Source organism: Rhipicephalus microplus, unplaced genomic scaffold (genome assembly GCF_043290135.1).
Source record: "Rhipicephalus microplus isolate Deutch F79 unplaced genomic scaffold, USDA_Rmic scaffold_140, whole genome shotgun sequence".
NCBI classification, from domain to species: Eukaryota; Metazoa; Arthropoda; class Arachnida; order Ixodida; family Ixodidae; genus Rhipicephalus; species Rhipicephalus microplus.
This window is the reverse complement of record NW_027464711.1, coordinates 205,169-229,829: the sequence shown is the minus strand read 5'-3', so window position 1 is coordinate 229,829 and position 24,661 is coordinate 205,169. Positions and strand designations below refer to the sequence as shown.

At 43.6% G+C, this 24,661-nt stretch overlaps 2 protein-coding genes across 5 annotated transcripts in view; both read right to left on the bottom strand.

The window, feature by feature from the left end:
* LOC119176835 (sodium-coupled neutral amino acid transporter 7) overlaps positions 1-8,342 on the bottom strand; it is a 31,990-nt gene extending 23,648 nt beyond the window's left edge. Inside the window, exon 1 of one of the 4 annotated variants that reach the window (XM_075885416.1) lies at positions 8,077-8,342. In XM_075885416.1, coding sequence (XP_075741531.1) covers positions 8,077-8,281 — 205 coding nt within the window. In that variant the 5' untranslated portion in view covers positions 8,282-8,342. The remainder of the gene's footprint in view (positions 1-8,076) is intronic. The other 3 variants (XM_075885415.1, XM_075885414.1, XM_075885413.1) reach the window with 3 other exon arrangements.
* A 4,042-nt stretch (positions 8,343-12,384) lies between these two features.
* The window catches only part of LOC119176443 (sodium-coupled neutral amino acid transporter 7), a 39,362-nt gene continuing 27,085 nt past the window's right edge, over positions 12,385-24,661 (bottom strand). The window contains exons 4-9 of the mRNA XM_037427714.2: positions 23,038-23,173; positions 22,117-22,209; positions 21,758-21,815; positions 14,644-14,906; positions 13,687-13,886; positions 12,385-12,810 (exon numbers count right to left, since the gene is read on the bottom strand). Of these exons, the coding sequence (XP_037283611.1) occupies positions 12,629-12,810; positions 13,687-13,886; positions 14,644-14,906; positions 21,758-21,815; positions 22,117-22,209; positions 23,038-23,173 (932 nt within the window). The 3' untranslated portion in view covers positions 12,385-12,628. The remainder of the gene's footprint in view (positions 12,811-13,686; positions 13,887-14,643; positions 14,907-21,757; positions 21,816-22,116; positions 22,210-23,037; positions 23,174-24,661) is intronic.

The following is a 24,661-nucleotide window of genomic DNA, read 5'->3' as shown; positions in this document are numbered from 1 at the left end:
TAGCTCAAACGAAAGCTTTACTTTAACTTTCAGTTAGATTATTTCTTTTTCTTTCTTCCATGAGGGACATGATCGCGTGCCCCACCGCGGTGGTCTAGTGGCTAAGGTACTCAGCTGCTGACCCGCAGGTCGCGGGATCGAATCCCAGCTGCGCCGGCTGCATTTTCGATAGAAGCAAAAATGCTGTAGGCACATGTGCTCAGATTTGAGAGCATGTTAAAAAACCCCAGGTGGTCGAAATTTCAGCAGCCCTCCACTACGGCGTCTCTCATAATCATATGGTAGTTTTGGGACGTTAAACCCCACATACCAATCAATCAATCAATCAATCAATCAATCAATCAATCAATCAATCAATCAATCAATCAAAAATTATGGTCGTGAATAGGAGGGGTAGTTTGTACAACGGGAGGCAGAGTTGCAACTGTCGGACAAATGTTCGTTGGAAAAACATTTAGCACATGTGGCACGCCCTCAACAGCTTTGCGAGCCATGCCCAAAGCGCTGACATGTGAAGCAATAACGAGGAAGATTCGGTATGTATGGTCTCGCACGAAGTTTGCGATGACCTATTTTGATGGTTTGAGGAAGGTTACTGGTTCCAAAAGTTACAATTATGTGCTTAGTAAAGATTTGTTTGTCGTCTTGTGTTATCATGATCCTTGGTATCTTAACAATGCTCTCGTCCTGTCATCTTTCAAGGAGTTCACTTTTACTGATTTGAAGAAGGTCATCGTCACAGACGACGCCCCGCACTGTATTCATGGATCTGTGTGTGCCCCATGACACAGGGATGCCCCCAAAGCTACAAGTTTTGAAAGTCTCTCGTACTGGTGCTTGTCATGAACTTTCAGAAGAAGATCGCCGCTTCCCATTTTTGTTGCTTTATAACCTGGGCCGATTACCTCCATGAGGGATTTTGACACGAGAAACGATGATATTGTTCAGACGCTGTTTGCTTGATGTTGACTGTGTACGATATGGTATTTAGGAAACGACTATTTGGTTGGCGCAAAAGTAAAGTTCTTATTGGTGCGCCACCTTTTCTGGCGGCGATCAGGGAGGGTAGGAAAAGGGCTTGCTATAGCAAGGATTATGATTCGGCACAATGGTGGCCACCCACTACCGAGCCCAACAAGGGGACGCTTCAAGATCTTGAAGACGCTAGGCATGCATCGCCGCTATAACCAAAGGTTGAGCAACTATACACACAAGGTGAACCCACGCCGCCAGAAAAGCTAGATGTAAATGAAAGTACTATGAGACAGGACAAATTTTAAGCGAAAAAGAGCCCCGTCATGGTGGTCTAATGGCTAAGGTACTCGGCTGCTAACCCGCAGGTCGCGGGATCAAATCCCGGCTGCGGTGGCCGCATTTTCGATGGAGGCGAAAATTCTGTAGCCCCATGTGCTCAGATTCAAGCGCAGAACCACAGGTGGTCAAAATTTTCAAAGCCCTTCACTATGGTGTCTCTCATAATCATATGGTGGTTTTGGGACTTTAAACCCCACGTATCAACCAGTAAGTGAAAAAGAGAGACTATTATGAGGGGAGAGAGAGAAAGGAAAAGGTGACTGCCGATTTCCCTAGGTGGGTCAGCCCAGCGGTGCCAGCTACGGGGAAAAATGCCCCTTTTTCAACCTGGGCCGACGCCCATGGGCTCAAACCCAACACTAATGAAGCCTATCTAATCAAAGCAATACCACTCGAATAACCTTTTAGGCTAGTGGAGCCAAGCTCGGAAATACACGAACTACTATACTGGCGGAGTTCAGTTTAATTAAGCTCAAATAGTTCTGGTTAAGCTCAAATAGTTCTGATTGGTGCTAATTAAGATTAATAATAAATAAGACTAATTCGGTTGTGGGTAAACAAACCAAGCCCACCCATGATATCCGAGTTTTATGGGGCCTAATTTTACTAATTAGGCGTAATTAAGATTAACTGAAGCCAGAACCAGCTGGGATACTACCAGCTACGCTGTGACTCAGCCTTTCAACTCTGTGCAAGCTTCCCGCACTTTGATTTTTTTTCTTGTATACTCTCAACGCACATGCAGCATCGCTTCACATGTCGGATCCGTCAAGATCGTGCGTCCATCAACCCGTCCATGGCGAAAAATAAAAATGGCCGATCCAAGACAGTGCAACACCCAGTCAATCTGTGGCTTCAAGCCACCGCGAACCGCCTAAACATGTTTCCCACTTAAAGTTAGCGCGGACCGATCCACAAAACAATGAAACAATGGTATGAATCGCGCCCGGTATTGACCCTTTTGCAAATACAGGGGTGATACCGCTGCCATATATGCACAACAAATGGTATTAACCTCCTAATGCCTTAGAATTTAACGCCATTTGCGTGTTGTCTCATGGGCAAATCAAATGACATTTATCTTAATCCCGTTCATCACCTATAATGACTTCACTAGAGCCCATTCAACTGGGAAATGCGTACTCTAGACACGAAAGATAAGTCACCGAAGTACACAGAATATTTGAAATAACGTATACCATAACGAAAGAATTCATAACAAATCGCACTTTATTTTTCAGTTTCACTCTAGCGAAATTCACTTCAGAATTGTTAAGGATTCGAAACGACAGGCGCCATTTGGGAATCCGCGCTTTGGTTGCAGTGTTGTAAAATAAGAAAAGCACTCAGGCTAGTGGCACCATAGTAGGCTTACTTCTACATTTCGATATACCCGAACGCAGATTATATAGAATTGTTAAAATGGTTGTTCATATTTTAATATTACCCTAAAAGTTTTCACAGCAAAAGTCGATGTTGACATCACCTAGTCAAATGCCATTAAATTTAAACCCGTGGCAGCTTCACCAAAAATAAAATGTCAATTGGGAATTAATGCTTCATACTGAGTGCCATTTCTTGTGGCCACGTCGGTGCTCGCTTGAGAGAGGACGATATGGTGTACGGCGCAATAACAGCGCATGATTACGGGTCGTTCTTTAGCATACAAAATCCTGCAGTCAGTACACGGTCATATAGAACACGCACAGGAGCAATCGTTAGAAAGTACAAGACGCTCACAAGAAGATGAGATGACTGCGTACGCATATTTATCGGCCAATTTCAAATACACGACTATATACGTGTGTATATATACGCTGTCTCTTACGCCGTATGGTAACGGTAGCCTTCGCACAAAACGTGCACAAAACATGATCAAAAGCCGTAGAAGTAAGCAGAACGAGCATAACTATACGCATATACCTCCGGTCAGGCAAGTTCCGCTGAGTGTTTTCGCAGTCGTATACTGACGTCGTGATGGTTCAGATGAAGTTGGGCGTGCAGCGCCTACAGAGAAACGCTATCAGCTCTTGCTTGTCGCGCGTAGTCTGCATGATAGCGGAATCGAATGACATACCTCGAGCTAATTGTTTGATACTCACGAAGCGAAATTCACGCGAACTTCATAAGCGCACAGAAAGGTAAAGCGTGATTCTGGAGGTAAACCGGGCTTTAATATCAGTACATTGCACAACACTTCCATTTGGTATTACGCTTCCAATAAGGAGCAAGTCATCATGGAACTCGGATGATCTGTGCTCTTCAGACGCTCCTCATCTAATTAGAAAACAACATATCTTACTACTTAGTCGCACAAATTTAACAGTGTGCGAAAGTAAATAGTGAAGTACCGTATTTCATTTGTCGACCCACCTCGCACCGCGCAGCGAATCATTCACCCTTGTTGCTTATGTGTTACTAACTGTTAAAAACATGATATAGTAAAGTGTTCGACAGAAATTCGCCTGGTCAAGTAAGATGATGGTGATGATAAAAAAGAAGAAGGTGTAGAAGCCAAAATAACTACAGAAATATTTCGGTAATGTGACCAAGGATCCAGGGCGCGTCTCGAACCATCCTCGCGCAAAGTAGCGAATTGGCCGCTGATTGTGTTTAGTATCCTTGCATATTTTTTCACCTTTGATTTGGTCAGGGACTGCAACACCACGGTGTTGTGTTAGTGGGCTGTATACGTGCTCATGGCTATTTCTGATTGATCAGACGCTAGGATCACAGTTAGAATATTAGGAAGACACGTGCGAGAACATGACGTACGGAACGGCGAGAAAGAGATAGACAATTATTTTAATAGAAAGCTGGAGAAGTTTGCCTAGTTTTTCACCTGACATGCTACTCCAGCTACTGGGTGATGACTGTGATATTTACAATTATATATCTGATATGATATAACTATGATATAAACACATAACACATACAGTCACCCACACGCACTATACACTATTTACAACGTTTCGTTCAGGCTCGTGGCTCGTAAGAATGTCAGTAGCGCTTTGATTGATATGTGGGGTTTAAAGCCTAAAAAATCTCCATAGTATTATGAGGACGCCGTAGTGGAGGGCTCCGGAAATTTCGACCACCTAAGGTTCTTTAACGCGCACCCAAATCTGAGCACACAGGCCTACAGCATTTTTGCCTCCATCGAAAATGCTGCCACCGCAGCCGGGATGCCATCCCGCAACCTGCGGATGAGCAGCCGAGTACCTTAGCCACTAGACCACCGCGGCGGGGTGTCAGTAGCACTTTCGTGGCGTGTAACGCACTGGAGCTGTTTTGCCATGGGTCTATAATATCTGTCAACTACAAGTTTGTGTCCCGTTGTAGTCTTAAGGCCATCTTCAGATATTGCCTCTCTGATGGATATATCGTGCACTCGTAAAGGACTGATTGATGGACGAGATGGCGAGTGAATGGGATGCCTGAATTGGCTACCAGAAGTTTGACGAGACGATCTTTCTTTTTGAGTTGCTTTGCCGAAGATAAGTGCTCTCGTAAACACGATGTCACAAGGCTGAGGAGCCCCTTTTTCTTGTCCTGCCGTGTCACTAAAGAAGCTGGATACTGCATGCAGTTGCCTACGGGCTGCGGTGGTCTTGACAGATCACATGGTACTTGACAGCTCACCTCAGCTCGAAAGGATCCGAATCTTGGCCACATTTCGACAGAGGCGAAATGCTAAAGGCTTGTGTACTCAAATTTAGCCACACGTCACACTTTCTTGCTAACCTGCAATGAGCTACTGATTGAAGAAATTTGGGCCTCTTTCAAAACAAAAGTAATGTATCTGATAAACAAATACATTCCACTAAGAAGAGTACTGTAATCCTCTAACTTTCCTTGGTATAACAAGTTTCTTAAGCGCTTATCTAATAAAAAACGGCGGTTTTTTCGCGCAGCGAAAAAATGCCCAAATGCCACTTGATGGGCAGCGTACAAGCGCGAAGCTAAATCTTATTCTAACGCCCTCATGAATGCCAAATTTGTCTTTTTTGATCAGACCCTTCCGTCAATTCTTCAAACCAATCCTAAGCGCTTTTGGAACATTGTAAAGAGTAAAAACAATACCATTATAACCCTTGTTGAAAGCTCCGGTGAGCAAGGTCCTAATCACCACTGCGCATCACTAATTAACGAAACTTTTACCCGCTTATTCAACAATTCGTTAAATTTTAGAGAGCCTTTCCCTCCCCAACGCAATTTTCTTACCATGGGTTTTGTTGTTGTTGACTATGCTGGGATTAGAAGTATTATTGAGGGACTTAAGCGGCCATCTTCCTTTGGCACTGATAAAATAACTTCAATATTTCTTGAAAGTACTTTAGAATACAGTTCAATAATACTGCAGTGCATCTTCAACAATGTCTTAACGATGGATGCTTACCTACTGATTGGAAAACAGGCAAAGTAGTTCCACTTCACAAATCAGGAGACACGCAAAACCTATGTACCTACCGGCCTATCTCATTCACATCTGTACCATGCAAAATTCTTGAACATATCATTTTTACGTTCCTGGTTAACTTTCTTGAATCGAATAATTTTTTCCATCCATCTCAGAATGGATTTCGAAAACATCATTCGCGTGAAACGCAGATTTTGACCTTCACTAACGATTTGCACTCATTTCTCGACTCGAGATTCGAAACCAACTGTGTGTTTTTAGACTTTGCTAAAGCTTTCGACACGGTTAACCATCAACTTTCAATACTAAAGCTTAGTCGGCTAAATATTGATACTCAAGTCTTGAGGTGGATGATTGCGTTCCTAACTAACCTAACTCAGTATGTGCTCGCTAATGAAAAAAAAGTCGCCTTCAACTCCCGTCAGTTCTGGTGTGCCTCAAGGTTCTGTTTTAGCACCATTGCTCTTCCTAATCTACATGAATGACCTTCCTAGTAATATATCCAGTTTTGTCTGTCTTTTCGCAGATGATTGTGTTGTGTACCGCAAGCAAACTACTAACTCAGATACTGCTGCACTACAGACTGATCTCGATAATATCACTTATTGGTGTGCGCTCTGGCATATGAATCTGAACATTTCCAAATGTAAATCAATGAGAATTTCGCGCAACCAATCGTCTTGTCCAAACTATTTCCTTAAAAATGTTTTCATTGACTTCGTAGTTTCATACAAATACCTTGGTGTACATATTTCGAATAATCTTTTCTGGAAACAGCATATCGAGTACATAGTTTCAAAATCGAACCGTATGCTTGGATATCTAAAACAAAACTGCCACTTTGCTCCGCCTTCACTCAAAAAAAAAAAAAAAACAATTGTATTTCACTTACGTTTGATCTAACCTTTATACGAATCTTCTGTTTAGGACACCGGTTTCGTAACCCTAATAAATAGTTTAGAAAGTGTTCAAAACCGCTCAGTTCGCTTCATTCTTTCCGACTACCGCCACACAGCAAGCGTTACTAGCATGAAGGCCACACTTAGCATTCTCTCTCTTGCCTCTCGCCGAAAGCTTTCTCGACTATGCCTCTTTCATAAGATATAATATCACAATCATCTGCTTCGATCCTGTTTCATCGCATACCCTTCCTATACTTCTGCTCGCGTTGACCACCATCATAAAGTTCGCATTCCATTTCAGCGTACCACAAAGTACAGTAACTCATTTCTTCCGAAGACGTGCGCTGATTGGAATCACCTGCCTGCCTCATTGGCGACTATCGAAGACGCTTATCTTTTTTGAGGTGCACTTACAAACCTTACCTAGAACGTACACCCCTACGCCTTACCTGCTTATTTTTTTCCCTTTATGCTAGCGATACGAAGGTGCTTGTGCTAAAGCCAACTCTGAATTTTTCCACTGCGATCTACTTTTGAGTTCTTGCCTATGTTCACTTTATATTCGTATTGTTTATTCGTACTGGTTCTTAGCAGTGTGGTTTTCAGTTCTTTTTACCTTATAATTGGTATTGTTGTTAGCAGTGTGTTTTTCAGTTTTTGATCACATTCACCTTATACTTGTTATTGTACCGTAACATGCGTGTCTTGGCTCTTGCCTTTTTTGCTGTTAGTTTATTTTTTCGGGTTCCCCGTTTTTTACGTGCCTTATAATCCACTATTGATGTAGCCCTTCCCCTCCGTAACGCTTCTTGTAAGCCCTGAGGGTAAAAAAAATAAACAAATAAATAAATAAACACCAGATGGTCAAATTTGCGTCGGCGTCCTTATGACGTAAAACTACGACAATTATTGTCAATATGTGGGTGTCTACAGGCCGCCACCAATCATTCTTCATTTCAAGCAGTTTTTATAAGTTGGTTTATAACCATTTATAACTAACAAAAAATTAACAGATCCCATGTACAGTGAGGATCGATGATATGCGAAACGCGAATGAGGGAGGTTGATATGTCACTTTAAAATCAGCACAAAGTTACGAGGCGGACATAAATTATGTCGTACATGACTTCCATGTCATGATTACCATGGTTTCGCCTGACATTTGTGCTTGTCGTCCCTTCACGTCCCGTAACAGTCGCTTTCGGCGACGCTGTCAGTCATGCTTGATTTCACGAGAACAGTAACGGATCTGTTTTTCCGTCCACAGGCCACGTCAGTGTGGCGTGCTGTCATTTTTTCTTAGACCGTGGGAACGAAACACTGCCACTCGTAGGCACCAACGCCTATCTCGGGAAATTTCGCTAAAGTAACACTGCCGCCGAAAGTGATCGTATCAGAGCACGTCTTCGAAATTTCGATGGAAGAAAACATGCACGGTACCTTCGGTGGCATCCGAACGCGACGCCACTTCGCCAATTTCCTTCACTGTTGGCGGTTCACTCATTTTCAGATCACGCCGACTCGGGCTGGTACTTCTCAAGGGTAGTAGCTGCACCTCGAAGACCACGGGGGCACCGAATGCTTCTTTCGATAAAACTTCTTCATTTTGAGAACGCGCGCCCAGCTCGTACACGGGGAGTGACATCAATGGCAGACCCAGCCGGCCGCACGTGAGTGAAGCATGCGTCACACGATCCCACGTGACGTGCGCAAGCTCACGACAGCAAGTTGCAAGTATGCGGCGCGGCAATCACAGCACGCGGTGTCTAAAATATTGGAAGCCTGAAAGTTGCGCTTGTTTGATGGTGGCCATGGTTGTACCCCCAGCCAAAAAAAAGTGAATAAAGAAAGACGGAGAAAAAGAAATTTGCCCCGTATCTGCATGTTACACTGCAAATGTCGTCGAAAGACGATAGTTTTGCGTCTGGAGAGAGTGAACAAAACGTTTGTTTGATATTCTGCGCAAGAAAATTGGCGAATGGTATTCTGGAGGCGCTTCGTTAAAGTGCCTCGAGCGTGCAACGGAGGCGAACAAGCGCATCAAGTCACGTCACACGTGCGACATGAGCGCTATCTGGCAGTTATCCTGGAAAACGGAGCGCGCGGCGTACGCGCCCATCTCTGAGGTGGTAAGGTGTAGAACGCAAGGTGACGGGTAGGTGCCACCACTGTGTCGTTTTAGCAGAGCGTTGGAAACACTTGCCTTTTCGTGCAAGCGTTGCCTGGTCAGCGCAGCGTGATAAACGCTACGCTCCTTAGAATTATGTATGCCTTTTTTAGTAAAAAATGCACGTACATAGTAATCATGTGTTGTTACGGTGCCTCAGATATGAGGCTTTTTAATTGACGATCGCACAAGTACGAATGCTGAACCTTTAGCAATATTGGTGGGCGCTGCGTATGAGGTCGGCCGTTTGGAGTATCGTTTGGTCACTTTGGTGCCGTTTAGGCTACCGTTAAGGGTGGACAAACAGACAAATGTACAGACAGATAGACCAAAATGTTTGCATCGAAGGTCCCCAAGAAAGATAGAAAACACACAACGTGACTGTCGTGTCATGCTTGCATTTATCCTTGCAAAGGCTCTTGTGCCTCTCTGCCACAGTCGAAGATTAGCCATGAATTAGCAGTGACCGAGAGCGTATGCCACTGGGTTGGTACACGTGGTGAATTATGAGGCTTTACGCATGCCAGGACAACGAAGATTATGAAGCAGGCTGCAGAGCGGGGAACTCCGGATCGGATTGATTTTTACCGACTTTGGTTCTTTAACGCGCGTATAAAGATAAGTGCGCGGATGCATTTTGAGCTTCACTTACTTTTATGCGACGATCACTCCTGGTGAAACTGACACTACGGCTAAACGCGGCCGTCTATTGGCTGGGTATCAAACCTGCGTCGTCGACCCTGGCAATCCACCACTTGAGCTACTGAGCTGCAATTCTGGGTACAGAGGTAACGAATATGTGTCGACATGCCATTAACTCAAACTACATAATATAATTCAGTTGAATATTCATGAGAAATACCCACCACAATGGTCTATAGTGCTGCTATAGACTGCCAACCCGAATTTTACATGGAGGCGAAAGTGCTTGAGGCCTGCGTACCTAGATTGAGGTGCACGTTAAGAGAGCCCCAGATGGTCGAAACTTCCCGAGTTCACTACTTCGTCCCTCGTAATCATATCGTTGTTTCCGGTCGTTACATCCCGACAGTTATTTTTAACCATGCAAAATTACTAGCTAAGAGTATTGACCAGTGCTCATAACCTTCCTTGGGTACATAATCGTACATTGAATGAGGCCGCATGTCGATGACAATGAAAATCACTCGTCGCATTGTGTGCTGGCTGCCGGCCGTTTCCTGCCCGCTTTTCATGACTATTAGAGCCTATACGCTGAAAGATTGAGAGAATGAACTCATTGCCTGATTCGCTTGGCAAACAACTTTAGGTCCACTGGTTTCAATGCATGGGCGCCTAGCCACACATCAATTTTCTTATTTGATGCCCTGTATGCGACTAAAGCACACATGTATAATTACGCAGAACATGTTGCACTGAAAATGAATCATTGGAATAATTTCGAATGCAGTAACGACTTTAGCAATTGACACTCCTAAGTCAGTGGTCGACAAGTTCAATAAACCGATAACCCGCAATTTGCTCAAAGAAATTGCCCTGGTCAAGGGAGATGACTGGTAAGGCAACGCACCAACATTTTATTTCTTTTTTTACATCTTGGCGAACATTTATTACAACGCTACGCATAACGTATGCTTATTGTTCTTACATAAGTGGACATTACGTGCTATAAATTTCATTCTACTTTACACCTGTGTTCAAGTTTCCTTTGAAGAGGATCCACCGCGGTGGGTAGCAGTTCCGGTGCTCGGCTGCTGAACTGAAGGTCGTGGGTTCGATGCCGGCCGCAGTGATCGCATTTCGATGGAGATGAAATGGTAGAGGCCCGCGTTTGTGTGCGATGTCAGGGCACGTTAAAGAACACCGGAGTGAAATTTCTGGAGCCGTCCGCTTCGGCATCCCTCGTAATCTTTTGGTTTTGGGAAGTTAAACCACAGATATTGTTATCTTTTGAAGAGTTTTCTTTCTCTATCTGTCACTAGAAACGGAACTCATAAGACGCGCATCATAATAAACAATATACAATACTAATCTGCAGTAACATTACAAAGTTATTCTTACAAACAGTGACAGATGATAAGCTCCTAGTTGCAATTTTTACTTGAGGAAATTGTCAACCTCAACGGCGAACGGTTAGTTAATTTAGCAGGCATGAAAGTTGAGAATGAGCTTCTAGAGAAGTGAACTAAATATAAAACTGAAATCCCCGGCACCCGTGTGTCAGCTTGTTTCTTTACTTTGCCACCGTACTCTTTGCACCATGTCAGTTTTTTTCCCCCTTAAATACGAAATTCCTTGCCTTTGATACTGAATGTTACTGTAGTGTTTAAATGTATATTTGTTTAAAATGTCTTGCACTTCAGGTGTGTTTTGTGTTTCACTGCAGCACGAATAAAGTCATGGGTGTTTGAATTTCATGCCTACTATAAGGCGTACAGTCCATGTTGGATTCTGTTCACCGATACATATGACTTGTATGCAAGTAGGTTGAACCGGCCCTTTATTCAAACGGGGTTTCACACATCCATTTTGACTTTTTTTCCAAAGAAATAAAAAAACTCCGATAAAATGTGACAACACAACTCTAAATCCTAAAAAGTGATGCTTACGAGCACCGCAAGCAAGCTACCAGAAAGGCGTGTTTCAGCGAACTATACTGTCGCGTCGGTAACTGCGGAGTGGATGCATAGCGACACCATTGGCGCGCGCCAATCTTGAAACGACTTTAATCTACCATGAAATCATTCGTGCAAGTCGATGAAGAAGAGTACGCGCAGGACAAAGCTAGAGGCAAGGTACCTTCTTCCGGAAGAGCGGCCCAAGAACTCTAGTCCCTATAGCTCCTTATGTCATGACTGCAGCGAGCTAAGGAGCAGAGTACTTGGGTCCCCTGTAGATTGCGCGATGTGGCAGTCTTTCCACGCTTTGAAAACGTGGAGCACACCTAAAGTCATCCGACATACTTTTTTCTCGAAAGGTTATTTTTGCACATCATCTGTTAGCTCCAACCCATTCTGCACAAAACTACGCAAGACTTCTGGGCCAGCGTTCGCACCAATGCTTCGCCTTTTAAGTGAAGCTGCTACCTAATTCTAACGTAATGAACATATCTTGCATGGCATACTGGGCAAGACAGAAATTGTGCTCTGTGAAGACAGATAAAGACACGATGTACGAGGCTATTTCGTTTTCTTACCAAATTTGCTGAATGTCATCATTTTAAGTCAATCGCCGAGTCGCACTTCACCTGACCACGAAGTTAGATGGAAACCCATCTGGTCAGGAACAGACAAAACAAGATGCTGCCTACGATAAAATCAAATAAAAGCTAGACAAAACGTTCCGGCCCCGTTGGGAGGCTTGTTGACAAGTGGAAAAATTTTTTTTTTCAATTGTGATTAAGGCTAGCGAACGGGTGCTGATAGAGCTTGCTTTTATTTGCCTTTATCATGGTCAGAGTCTTATTTTGATTGTCTTCATGACCGCAAATTGGTTTGGTAAGCGTTTTACGCATCCCGTACGTGCGGTTGTTTCGGAGTTATGCACAACTGGACACACTAGAGAGAAGTGGTCATAAAGCAGGTACGAGACGTCAAGCAATCTGAACGTTTGTAAACAAACTGCGATTGCATTTATTTCTCACGAGAACACGGCCTCGATCTGAAAACAATGCCAGTCAAGATCAAGCAGTAAAATCGATGTTCATGCGACGCTTAAGTTACAGATCTTTAAGGTGTAAAATATTAAAAAAACAAAAAGAAACATTAAGAGGCCTCAGTAAAATGTGGCGCACTCATCACACTTCTGTACAAAATGTACACAGGCACCGAGAGGTAGCCGACGCAGTCACGTACAAAGCAAGTGATGCGAACCGCCTTTGGTGATGTCGTGCATAATGGTATTGAGCAGCACCACACCGAAGACGAAGCTGCCAATGACAACCATGACGGCACCGATGGCGAACACCGCCATGGGTCGCCTCAGGAGGAATTTGTCTTGCTGGTGGAACACGCCAATAAGACAGAGACCTGCAAGTAAAACCACTTCGCGTTAGTGCATGGCTCAGAAAAACGTATACGGAGACGACAAATTACGGGTTGCTACAGCATCATCACTACGGCCACCTGCCACGAGAGTAATGTTGCAGAACACAGAATTTCCTACATTAGGGGTCTCGAACTCAGTTGAGCTAGCGGGCTGCAGCAGCTCGAAATTTAGGCCCAGACGGGCCGGGCCATTGAAGAAGGTGGGGAGTGGAAGGGGGGGGGGAGTGAATAAAAATTCACATAAACTTCACAACTTTCCCGTATTTCACATACGAATAATTTCTGATGGAGATCTGACGTCAGGATTTTAGAAGCATTGATGATTTTGATTGATATGCGGGGTTTAACGTCCCAAAACCACCATGATTGAGAGACGTCGTAGTGGAGGGCTCCGGAAATTTCGACCACCTAGGGTTCCTTAACGTGCACCCAAATCTGAACACACGGGCTTACAGCATTTTCGCCTGCATCGAAAATGCAAATTTCAGCAACGTATCGATACTGACCATCTGATGAACAAAAAAATCTGGGCGCACATTTTGAAATGCGGATTTGTTGCAACAGTGATGTTTCAACACAATTTGAACGCATAGGACGCCTAAAAAACAGAACTTGAGATCAGTTTTCTCGGTGTAGCTCACCCGAAGAAAGATTGATTAATCTCGAAATAGGAGAAAATAACCTGAGTGCTATTTAGCCAAGCCAAAAAACCTTATTTTTTATGAAGCCGTGGGCCGCTACCGAAATGTCCGCATGCTGCTCGGACGCTGTGTTGCAGCGACATTGGTCCGAGCTAGTTGGTATAGCGACATCGCAAAAACGGTAAGCGCATGAAGACGGGACCGAGATTAAGCTTACCTGGAAAGATAAAGATGTTGGCAGCGGCCAAGCAGCCCAGCAGTTCGATAACAACGCCAACGTTGGACGTAAAAGTGGCGAGCGCCACGGTAGTCAAGAACCAGCCGGTGGTGATGAAGATGCGCCTCCGCGGCTCCCCTTCGATGAATTCCTTCGTCGGAAGCTTCGTGAGCTCTGCGTACAGGCCGTCGAAGGCTCCCCTGCACACAGAGGCAGGCACGAAATGTTCCATTGAGTCGGGCTGACGGGCTCTCATGGCACTGTCTATCGCAGCGTCATGCGTGCACAGTTGCAAGGACTAGTCGATTTAGCTGAAACATTTTATCGTATGGGGAAACTCCACAGAGTGTATTTTAGCTCTGAGGTGGAACGCCTGCTTGCCACGTAGACAACCTGGCTTAGATGCTTGCTCGAACAGAATGTTTTTATCATTTATTTTATTTGAATCTCAATTTTGCAGTCACGCACAAGATATCTCGCTCTCAACCAACGACACCGGTGCCGGAATTTTCGCAAAACGAGCTCTTAAACGCTGTCGCGTTAATAAACAGAAAGAATAAAGGCCACCCACTTCAGCTGTTCCTTCCGGCATTGCATTATAGTAGTGCGAATCTGTATTATTTTTTTCTTCGTTAAAAAAGCACGCCGACTAAGCATCTCCCCTTTTTTCCCCGACACAACACAATCAATTACAATCAATCAATGTCAATCAATCAATCAATCAGTCAAAACTGATTGACCAGAAGTGACATGCGTGAGCAGGCGGGTTCGAAGCCGCTATTGCAGATAGGCTGAGCCTCGAGGACCATCACGAGTGTGTCATAAAAAAGGAAAAGAAAACGTTGCGAAGTGATGCTAGATGAATCTAAATTTTCAGATTTTTGTCTTTTCATCTCCTCCGTGCTAGTTTTGGTGAAATAGGTCGGCGAATGACAAACGGATAAACTGAGCACCCACCGACCACAAAAGGTGAGCAGTGGGTACGTGGTGACCATCTTGACTATGAGAGCGCCGATGCCGAACAGGACCCAAGGATTAGATGCATCGAACATCTGCATGATGTCCGGCTTGACCTTCGAGCCGTAGGCCATGTAGCCGAATGTGCCCATGAGAGTGTAGATGACGAACAGGAAGACGGTGGTCAGGATCGTTGCCTTGGCGAGATTCGCCAGGCGCCGGTCACGCATGTTCGCATAGATGGGCACGACCACCTCGTGCGCCTGCGAAGACAGGACACACTTGTGAGCAGCACAGCTATGAAAAACTAAGCCGATGAAGGATCGGCTATCTAACCAAAGCAAAGAGAATAAAAACTTTATTTTAAGAAATACAGCCGACCACCTTGTGTATTTTACCCTTACCAGGTAAAAAAATATTTTTTTAAAAATAAAAGCACTAGAAAAATAGGTTTAAACAGATTAAAGAGCAGCGAGAAATAGCACGTGCCGACAAAAAATGAAGCGAAAATAGCACAGGCCCAACACGTGAACATGATTGTGGAGTGGCCAGTACTATAAGCGCTCGATATGCTAAAAACAATACCAACACATTCCCAGACTTCGTTATTTGTTTATTTGCTTACGCAGGAATTGAAATTTTCAGCCGCAACCATATCTAGGTTACATCATGGCTAACATCTAAAACTTCGACCCTTGTTATCAAAACGGACGTCCAGCCTAAACAAAGCCACGGATGATCACAGGTTGAAAACAGCCTATTCAAATTTAACAAAAAAACACTAATTCACCGATGAAACTGTTACTGTTAGTTTGAAAGGGAGAGAAAAATGAACGAGAAAGTTAAAACATTCCATAACCATGGTCATGTAATACAGGGTGTTTCTGCTAAGAAGCACCACGGAATAAAAAAAACTAAAAATGAGTGCTATGCATCTTCAGCTAACGCAGTATTGCTCTTAGCTGTATGTAGCATGTCAGAATATTTTTTATTCGCCAAGCATAGTAAATAACAAAGATTGCTTAATGAACATCTTAAATACCGACTAGAGAAAAAATTTCAATACAATACAAATTTCAGAGGTAATTATTCCAGAAAGTTTTTTTTGTCATATCTGCATCGATTACGATGATTGTTCTAGTGGATACTTGCAAGAAATGCGGTACGATTGGCTGTGGGTTCAAAAGTTTATCGCTCGTACTACGTCTCGTATCGAAATTCATGTTCAGAACCAGTCTGTTAGAGCACAGCGCGTATATATATATATATATATATATATATATATATATATATATATATATATATATATATATATATATATATAGAACGAATAAAAAAATGTTCTGTGCTCTTATAGCCGCCTCTTTATTAGTAGGAAAGCTAGGTGTTGGAAAGAGATCAGCGTATTGAAAAGTCCAAAGCACTTTCATTGAGACGTCACGGGCAGTTTACATAGCGTGCTCGTACAGCCCCCCCATCAGCCCCTATACACAATCTACATCGAGTCAACACATTTTCTGTCGGGTTTCGTAGCATTCGCGGAGTAATAGAGCGGCACGCATCTGCTATCTTAAACTTCAGTCTCGTGGGCGTTGTCGTCGTTTCGGTGTAGACTTGGCCTTTAATGTATCCCAATGGAATGAAATCTAGCGGAGTCTAATATGGTTAAGACGGCCTGACGATTCATTTCTCGGGAAATTGCCGACCAAGCCACGTTTGAGTCCGCGTGTAGCTGTGCGGAGGAGCTGCGTTTTGCTGGAAGCAGCTGAAGGTGGCAGGTGAAGTCCTTGAGCGGGCCATTTAGTATTTCACCGATGTAGCGTTCTGCGGTGAGTGTTCCATTGAAAAAGACCAGGCTAATAATTTTGCCGTCGTAAATGCCACAACAAACACTGAAAGGCCACTGCACCTGGCGTTGTGACTACAACAGCCAGTGAGGATTTGCAGAGCTCCAGTAATGACCATTGTGAACATTGACTTGGGCATTGCGCGAGAAGCGAGCTTTATCGGACCAGATTATGTTCTTCAGGAAGCCGGGATTACCTCCTTCCTGTATAAGTATCCAATTGCGGAACTCAAGACTGCTTTGCAAATCTCAGTCTTCCAGCTGTTGATGCAGGTGAACATGGTATGGGTGAAGTTCTCCGCTCTTGATTGATATGTGGGGTTTAACGTCCCGAGACCACCATATGATTATGAGAGACGCCATAGTGGAGGGCTCCGGAAATTTCGACCAACGTGCACCCAAATCTAAGCACACGGGCCCACAACATTTCCGCCTCCGTCGGAGATGCAGCCGCCGCAGCCGGGATTGGATCCCGCGACCTGCGGGTCAGCAGACGAGTACCTTAGCCACTAGACCACCGTGGTGGGGCGAAGTCCTGCACACTTGAGTACGCGCCAAACACTATACTGTTAGAAACGCCCGTTTCAGTCCTCACGTCGCGCACGCTTGCGTGGGAATGGGCTGTCATGTAATCAAGAATGTCTGTTTCAAGAGACTCAGTCACACCTTTTGTGCGCTGACGCTGCTTTTTGAACGCGCCTGTCTCCTTGAGCGTTTCGTAATTTCGCACCTATGTCGAACTATTTACCCGAATTCCAGGGTGCCATCAGTGAAATAATCTTGCCGCCTTTCTCCTGTTTCCGTTCGGTAGGCCGAGAACTATATTCGCACGTTTATTAGCATCGTTTCAGACTAAGACTTTCCCTTGTCGAAGCGTGTCAAAAAAAAAAACAAAAAAAACAGCGCACTACATATTCCTATCGAGCTTTTTTATATCCTTTCGTTATCATCATCTCCCCCATCATCTCCCCCATCATCTCCCCCATCAAATTTCATCATCTCCCCCACCATCATGTTTATCGTGGGCCCAAAAAGAAAAACAAACGTCTACACTGCGCCGAATGCTGCTCCGGTCTTGTATCGCAATGCACTTAGCCGTTTTTTCATCGAAGTTTATTGTCTTCGTTTCTTTATTTCGCCCCCCCCCCCCTTTTTTTTGAATGGTAACATCCAACCATCGCTTAATGTCCATCGTAGTCACCGATAGCCTGTTCAAGCGACCTTCGTGCGTGAGAAGCCTTCGCTGATTCGTTCAACTTTCATTTGAAGGCACTCAAAGCGCCGCGAGTTACGCGGCAATCACGTGGTATTTTTTGAATTTCGCGCACTTTAAACAAACCCTGGAAAAAAATTAACCAGCGTTATTATCTTACTGTATACTTGAAAATTTTATTATTTCTGGATAAGAGCTACAAATCTTCTATGGAAATTTTTTCTCTAGTCAGCATTTAAAAAGTTCATTAAGCAATCTTTGTTAATTACCGTGCTTGGCGGATAAAGAAATATTCTGAAGCGCTACACACAGCTAAAAACTATACTGCGCTATCTGGAGACGCATAGCACTCATTTTGAATTGTTTATTGCTTGGTGGTTTTTAGCTGAAACAGCCGGCATATGTTTGTGTTGCAATACTCACGACTGAAGAAAAGAAGCGTACATTTAAGGGCTCGTTTTCTTTGTTAGACACAATATTAACGACAACTGACAGACAATAATGACAAGGAAAGTACAGGGGATGTTATTAGAAGTAATTGTAATGTAATTGTGAAGAAATGTAAGAGGACGAAAACATAACTTGCCATGGACAGGGACCGAACCTGCGACCTTCGAATAATGCGCGGGATTATTTTTCAGCTGCCAGCTCGTAATAACTTCACGTGCTTCGTCGTGCCAGCAGGCAGAAAATGAGTGTCTCAGATGCGCCTCAATGGCAACAGGGGGCGCTCACTAAAGGTAGTGAGCTTAGGATACAGGGGATCACGCTAGATATTACAGATAAGCACAAATGTCTGGACGTATGGATAAGCAATGGGACCCAGTACCTAATAGAACACGAAATATACGTAATGACTAAAGATAACAGGAATGCAGCAGTGATGAAAAATAGGGCACTGTAGAATTACAATAGGTATGATGTTGTGAGAGGAATATGGAAAGGGGTCATGGTTCCTGGTCTGACGTTCGGCATGAGATCAGAAGTTCAAGCAAGATTAGAAATTAAGCAACATGGAATAGGTTGGCTTGCTTTAGGAGCTCACGGGAATACACCAAATCAGGGAGTACAAAGTGATATGGGATGGACATCATTTGAGGGCAGGGAAGCTAGCAGCAAGATAAAATTTGAGAAGCGATTGAGAGAAATGGGGGAAGAGCGTTGGGCTAGGAAGGTTTTCAGCTACTTGTACATGAAGAATCTCGATACAAAATGGAGGAAGCGAACCGGAAATATGACGGGTAAATACTGAGAAAACAGCAGGTGCCAAACCAAAAAGAATTATCGGTTAAGAAGAAGGTGAAGGAAGCGGAGACCGATATGTGGAGGATTGGCATGATTAAGAAGTCGGCACTCAAGATCTGTCGAACTTTTAATCAGGAAATTACCAAGGAAAGGATCTATGATAATACTCGGGGTAGATCTCTACTGTTTGAGGCCAGGACGGGAGTATTGCGAACCAAGACATATCGGGCCAAATACGAAGGGGTAGACACGGTATGCAGTGCGTGTGGAGAGGAAGAGGAAACTGCCGAACACTTGATAATGCTCTGTGAAGGGCTTCACCCTATAGTTCAGGACGGTGGAGGAATAGCTATTCCTCCACCGTGGTTCAGGATAATGGCGCAGAGTTTTTCAAAGCACCGGGGTTTAGGGACAGGGAGGGCAAAATAGACAAAGCGGGTAGAATTAAATAGAAGGAGGTTATCTGATTAGTGGCTAAACTCAAGGCACGAGTGAAAATTAAACCATTCACTGCAAAGTACCAGTCCTCAAACTCATTTTTAAGGAAAAAAAATTAATCTAGCGTTTGTTCCACTAAGTATTACGGCTTGGTGGTGCTAGCTACTGCCCGATCTAAAGGGTACAGCCATATCAATCAATCAATCAATCAATCAATCAATCAATCAAAAACGTTTATATGCGCATACACACCCTATAAAGTAGACGAGGGGGGAGGGATAGCCGCCGTGGTAGCCCTGTTGGTGTAGCATCGGACGCGTTATTCGAAGGTCGCAGGTTAGGTCCCTGCCCACGGACAGTTATTTTTGTCCATTTTCTTTCTTCACAATTACATTACAATTACTTATAATAACATCCCCTATACTTTGCATGGCATAATTGCCTGGAAGTTGTCGATCGTACTCAGGACTGTATTTGCTACCCTACTATAATCCACCACATGCACGGGATGAGAGTTTAAATAAATAAATAAACAAATAAATAAATAAATAAACAAATAAATAAATAAATAAATAAATAAATAGCGCGACAGCCTCCTGTGCACAAAAAGGTAATATGAGTGATAAATGGAAAGAGATACAAAATGAGCTAAGAGTGATGTGTACCGCTGAAGAAGCTTTGAATTGATGGAAGATAATTATGGCATCTTACGGGCCAATCCACGATATTGTTATAAAGCAGACTATACAGGGGGGGCCCTTTAGAATAGTTCTGACTGCTGAAGGTTCTTTAACATGCAGCTAAGTCTAAGCACAATAGCCTTCTTATAGCCTTCATCGAAATGCAGCCGCCATGGTCGAAAAGCAAAGTGGAATCATTCATATTCGCACCGCGAGGCAACGAACTAGAACGGTTGATGTGAAAGCACCGATCCAGTCACGAAGCAGTGCGAGATATAAGCCTATAGCAATGGTGTCAAAATTTAATTAAGTGAAAGTAGAAGCTCCAGTTATTAAATTTCGAACTATAAGAAAAAAAGACTACACAAAGAAGCCGCAGTCTGAAAGAACACTACAGTGGTGCGACCACAAGGCTTGAAAAAGTAGGAGATCTCGACGAACAATATTACATCCCGATTTTGATTCAGGAATGAAACCTAAATGATTTCGCGAGAGTAAATGCGGTCTAAGTTTTGAGTTAAAGTTCACTAATTCTGGAATGTATTTACGTCGTTCGAAAGAACATAAGCCACTTTAATTTTTATTATTTTTATGGTGTAGCTAAGTGCCGTGTTTGTGCACCCTAAGTATTTCTTTTTTCTCCTTGATGAAAAAAAAAAACACGCAAGCCACTAATTACACAAGGCCTACTACTTTTTTACCCGTAAAACGAAACGTAGGTCTACTGAAGTTGAGGTGTTTATTTCAGTGGAAAATTGGTATACTAAAAAAATCAGAATTTGCAATAATTCTTAGAAGCTGAAATTAGTGCTCCTTAAGGGAAAGCCTTGTAATTTGGTGTTGGGAAACCTGAACCACCGAAATTCGTTAAATGGTTTTGTCTTTGTAGCCTGATGAACGAAATAGCACGCCTTTCATAAAAATTGCCCCAACAAGCTCGTTTAGCAGGCTCCATTCGAAATGTGATAAGATAAACAGCGGAATTTCCCCCAAACGGCAGGAAGAATTTTGTTTGCGATAGTATTGATAAGCGGCGAAAGTCGGAGATTGACAGGATGCATAATTGAAAGCATAGCGAACAGGAGGATAAAGGCATCAGAGAAAGAGTCGCCTTCGTGGAAATTCCCCAGTAAATACAGAGGGCCTTTTCTGTTCTTAACAAAAAATGCACAGGCACGCACACGACCACTTTAATAAGCCCATCGATACTCTTGACCTTGCATCGGAATGAAGATATGAGTAATCAATAGACGTTTCAGGCATTTCCTTTCCTTCAAACAGTTGACAGGTATAGTGCACGACACTTAGCTTGCAAGACAGTATAGTTTTATTTGTTTGTTTGCTGATTTGCATTGGCGTTCCTCGGCACTTTACACATTATACTGTTGATAAATTCACTTAAACAGTATACAGATACTTTCAAAATACTCTTAAATATGTTTCGTAACAAATTTGGTTCCTGTTCTAACAAATATCCACACATATGTCTACGCAATGCTTTAACGCAGTTGCGTGTAACGTACTGCAAGTTTGCTAGTTGCAAATAAGTAAGCTCAGGCTGCTTCATCATGCATGTGTGAGTGACATTAGCAAATGGTTTTCTAGCCAACACGCAGAGAACGCAGCTTCATGTGGTTAAAACGTTTTCCTAATTGAAAGATCAAACAACGTTAGATACACAGCTGCACTTACCTGGTACGCAAAGCAGATCACTGGCAAGGTTATAACAAGGTCGATAAAGTTGTCCGGTCTGTGGTGATAAAAGAAACGAGGCATCACACACACAGTCACGGCAGCTATTCTTTCTCAACGGTGTGCATAGACCGGTAAAGAAAAAAAAGCACAGCTGAGTGGTGTTAGCGTGCATGAGGTTTCAATGGTAAGAGAAATCGACAACGTCAGACTTTCGAAATCGCAAGGCGCCGGATATAGCACCTTATGAAGATCCTGCTCTTCACTCATGCATGCCGCGCCATTAGTAACGAGTAGCAAGAAAACTTTGCAACTCCAGTTTCAACTTTTTGAAGCGGGTGTCAACTCTGGAGACTTACTTTGTCTTCATGGTGACCTTCTCCAGTTCTTCCGTGGAAAAAATAAATATTGTCAGGAAAACAGGGTACAGCATAACGAAGATGCCGAGCGAGCTGAAAAAAGAAGGAAAAAGATAAAAAACTTAATATATCGTGCCTCTTCTGATCACTTCAGCAAGTATACACATTTCTACAATAACTCTGCGCCACGACCGGAAGGAATATGGGTGTCGTAAAGAGGCACTAAAAAGCAAAACGGCATTTCGCATATTAGTAAAGTACAACTTCACGATCGCGATAACACCCCTTTTACCGCGAAATGACTATTAGTAATCGAGAAAACATGCAAAAAAATTGCGGGTGGAGACACCACCTAGCGATTCAGGTGCCAAACACCGTGACGTCATAGATTTTGAGAGAGTCTTCTGGGTCCTACATAGTTTCTAATCAATAAAAGTGTACATTGTCTTCTGTGGGGGCCATAGAAGTAGTATACGAAGTTTCAGAAAATTTCGTCGACCAGTGCCCTAGGATATTGTCCACTGGAAAGGCGGTTCAGCTTGCCCAATGCGGTCGAGAGGCCTGCTGTAAGTGTCGAAATGGGTGCACTCGCTGAGAAAATGTGCTATTACTTCACTGCACCGCGGAGTTCACACAGTGGGCCGTTGGTCGTAACGATCGTGAATTAGTGTATCAGATAAAGCCACCTCAAGCCAGGCATAGAGCAGGATTGCTTTAACTTCTGCAATAAAACAGCGCACATACTTTAAGCGCCGCAAATATAGGTAGTCAGAAAACCTATCAATTTACTAACGCGAATAGCATTTTGGAAGCATTCGCATGTACGATCTCATTTACGCTCATTACCGACGGTTCCTGCATAAAAAAAATCGATAAATATCTCGTTTCGGCAACTTGTGTGCTATATAGCTATACACAAACCTGGCATATTTGAGGAAGTCCAAACGCTGGAAGTAGCACAGCGGCATGATGAACAGCACGGCCGTGGCGAATGTGGTGAACTGGCGGTTCAAGTACCACTCGTGGCAGAAGACGGGCCCAAACAGCGATGCGAACACTGCGAGAACGTGTAAGTATACTAGGTATTTCTCGAGTATGTACGATGTCATTGCGCATGCACGGCAGCTTGAGGCACATGACTCACGATTAGCGCGTCGGTTTGTCTTTCAACTCGTCGTTTTTGCCTCTGTTCGAATGTGTATGAAGGAATCTGCTCTACTTTAGTGTACTACGAATAAATAACGCACGGTATGTCTTCGAATGTCTCGAGCTCCGAACGTCTTATAACTGAATCACGCAACCGCAAACTAATTTTTACCGATTGCGTTCCATTCTCCGAAAGTAGAGCGATGAGAAGTATTTCGTGCCTAATCTTTGCATTTCGATTTGGTGTTAGCACATCACTTGACGAGTACAGTATCAGTAGCAGGCGAGCATATTGCATACTAGGCAACATTTTTACGCGAAATCTGGGTTCCGTTCCCCTTCATGTCATATTTACACTACAGACTCAAGCGAACGTAATGCAATCTTCTCGGAAAGCTAAATTACAAACCCTGCTATTTTCTCCTCTGCCTTATTATAGCGATCCATGGGTGTTCGTCAATAAAGTGGCTTTTTGGGTATCAAACGGCATCGAATGAACGAGAAAGGCACAGCGGCTCGAGAACTAACCTTAGGGTGAATGTTCATTGTAAGAACAGTACATGCATAGATCCGTGCGTGAAAAAGGCTCGGTCAACACCCGTGAAGGCTCTCCCAGAGAGGCCTACGAAGAGCATGCAGCTGACGCAACTTCCAACGGCCGGCTCTATGAGGGCGGCTTCAACAATCTCTCGCGTATTTTTATTCTTATACGAAACAGTGCACTCTTTAAACAAAGGTTCGCATCACTACAATGCACAATAATGTGAACACCCCAATATCGGCACAATGCTTATATACTCTTAGCCCAGCTGTAAGAATGGGAAGCGATACACCAAATTCTGTACGCGAGATACACATGGGGACTGGTACTCTCTAAAACACTCCGCACGCACGTCTCTTAGCTGACGGGTATGTGGCCTTGCATACGATCTGTGGAGCAAAACGACGTCTACCTTCCGTTCGATTCTCCTTAAAACATGTGGCACTTTGTGTATATACAGCACGACAACCTTTTTCACTGTGAAAAAAAACTTCATGTCTGAGCATGCGTCATTTTTTTTTACTTTTTCAACGCACTCTCTGCGCCTGAAACAAGGACATGCCCAGTGTAACATGCTAGGTGTACTTTTTTGTTTTTCAAAGCTACGAGATCTTCGTGGGTGCATGATTTGCGAAGCGCGCTGTCAAGAAAAAGATTAGCAATTGCTCGCTTGAACAGCTTAGAATTGGATACTGATACGGAAGCAGCATCTTACAACACACATACCTTTTGTTGTTTGTCGAGGTTTTTTTTTTTTACCCGCACCGCACTGGTTGCAAAGATTTTAAACTGTAACGGACTTCGGCTCGGCCTCAAAACATGAGCGTCACTCATGCAGACACGTATCACAATCTTCGC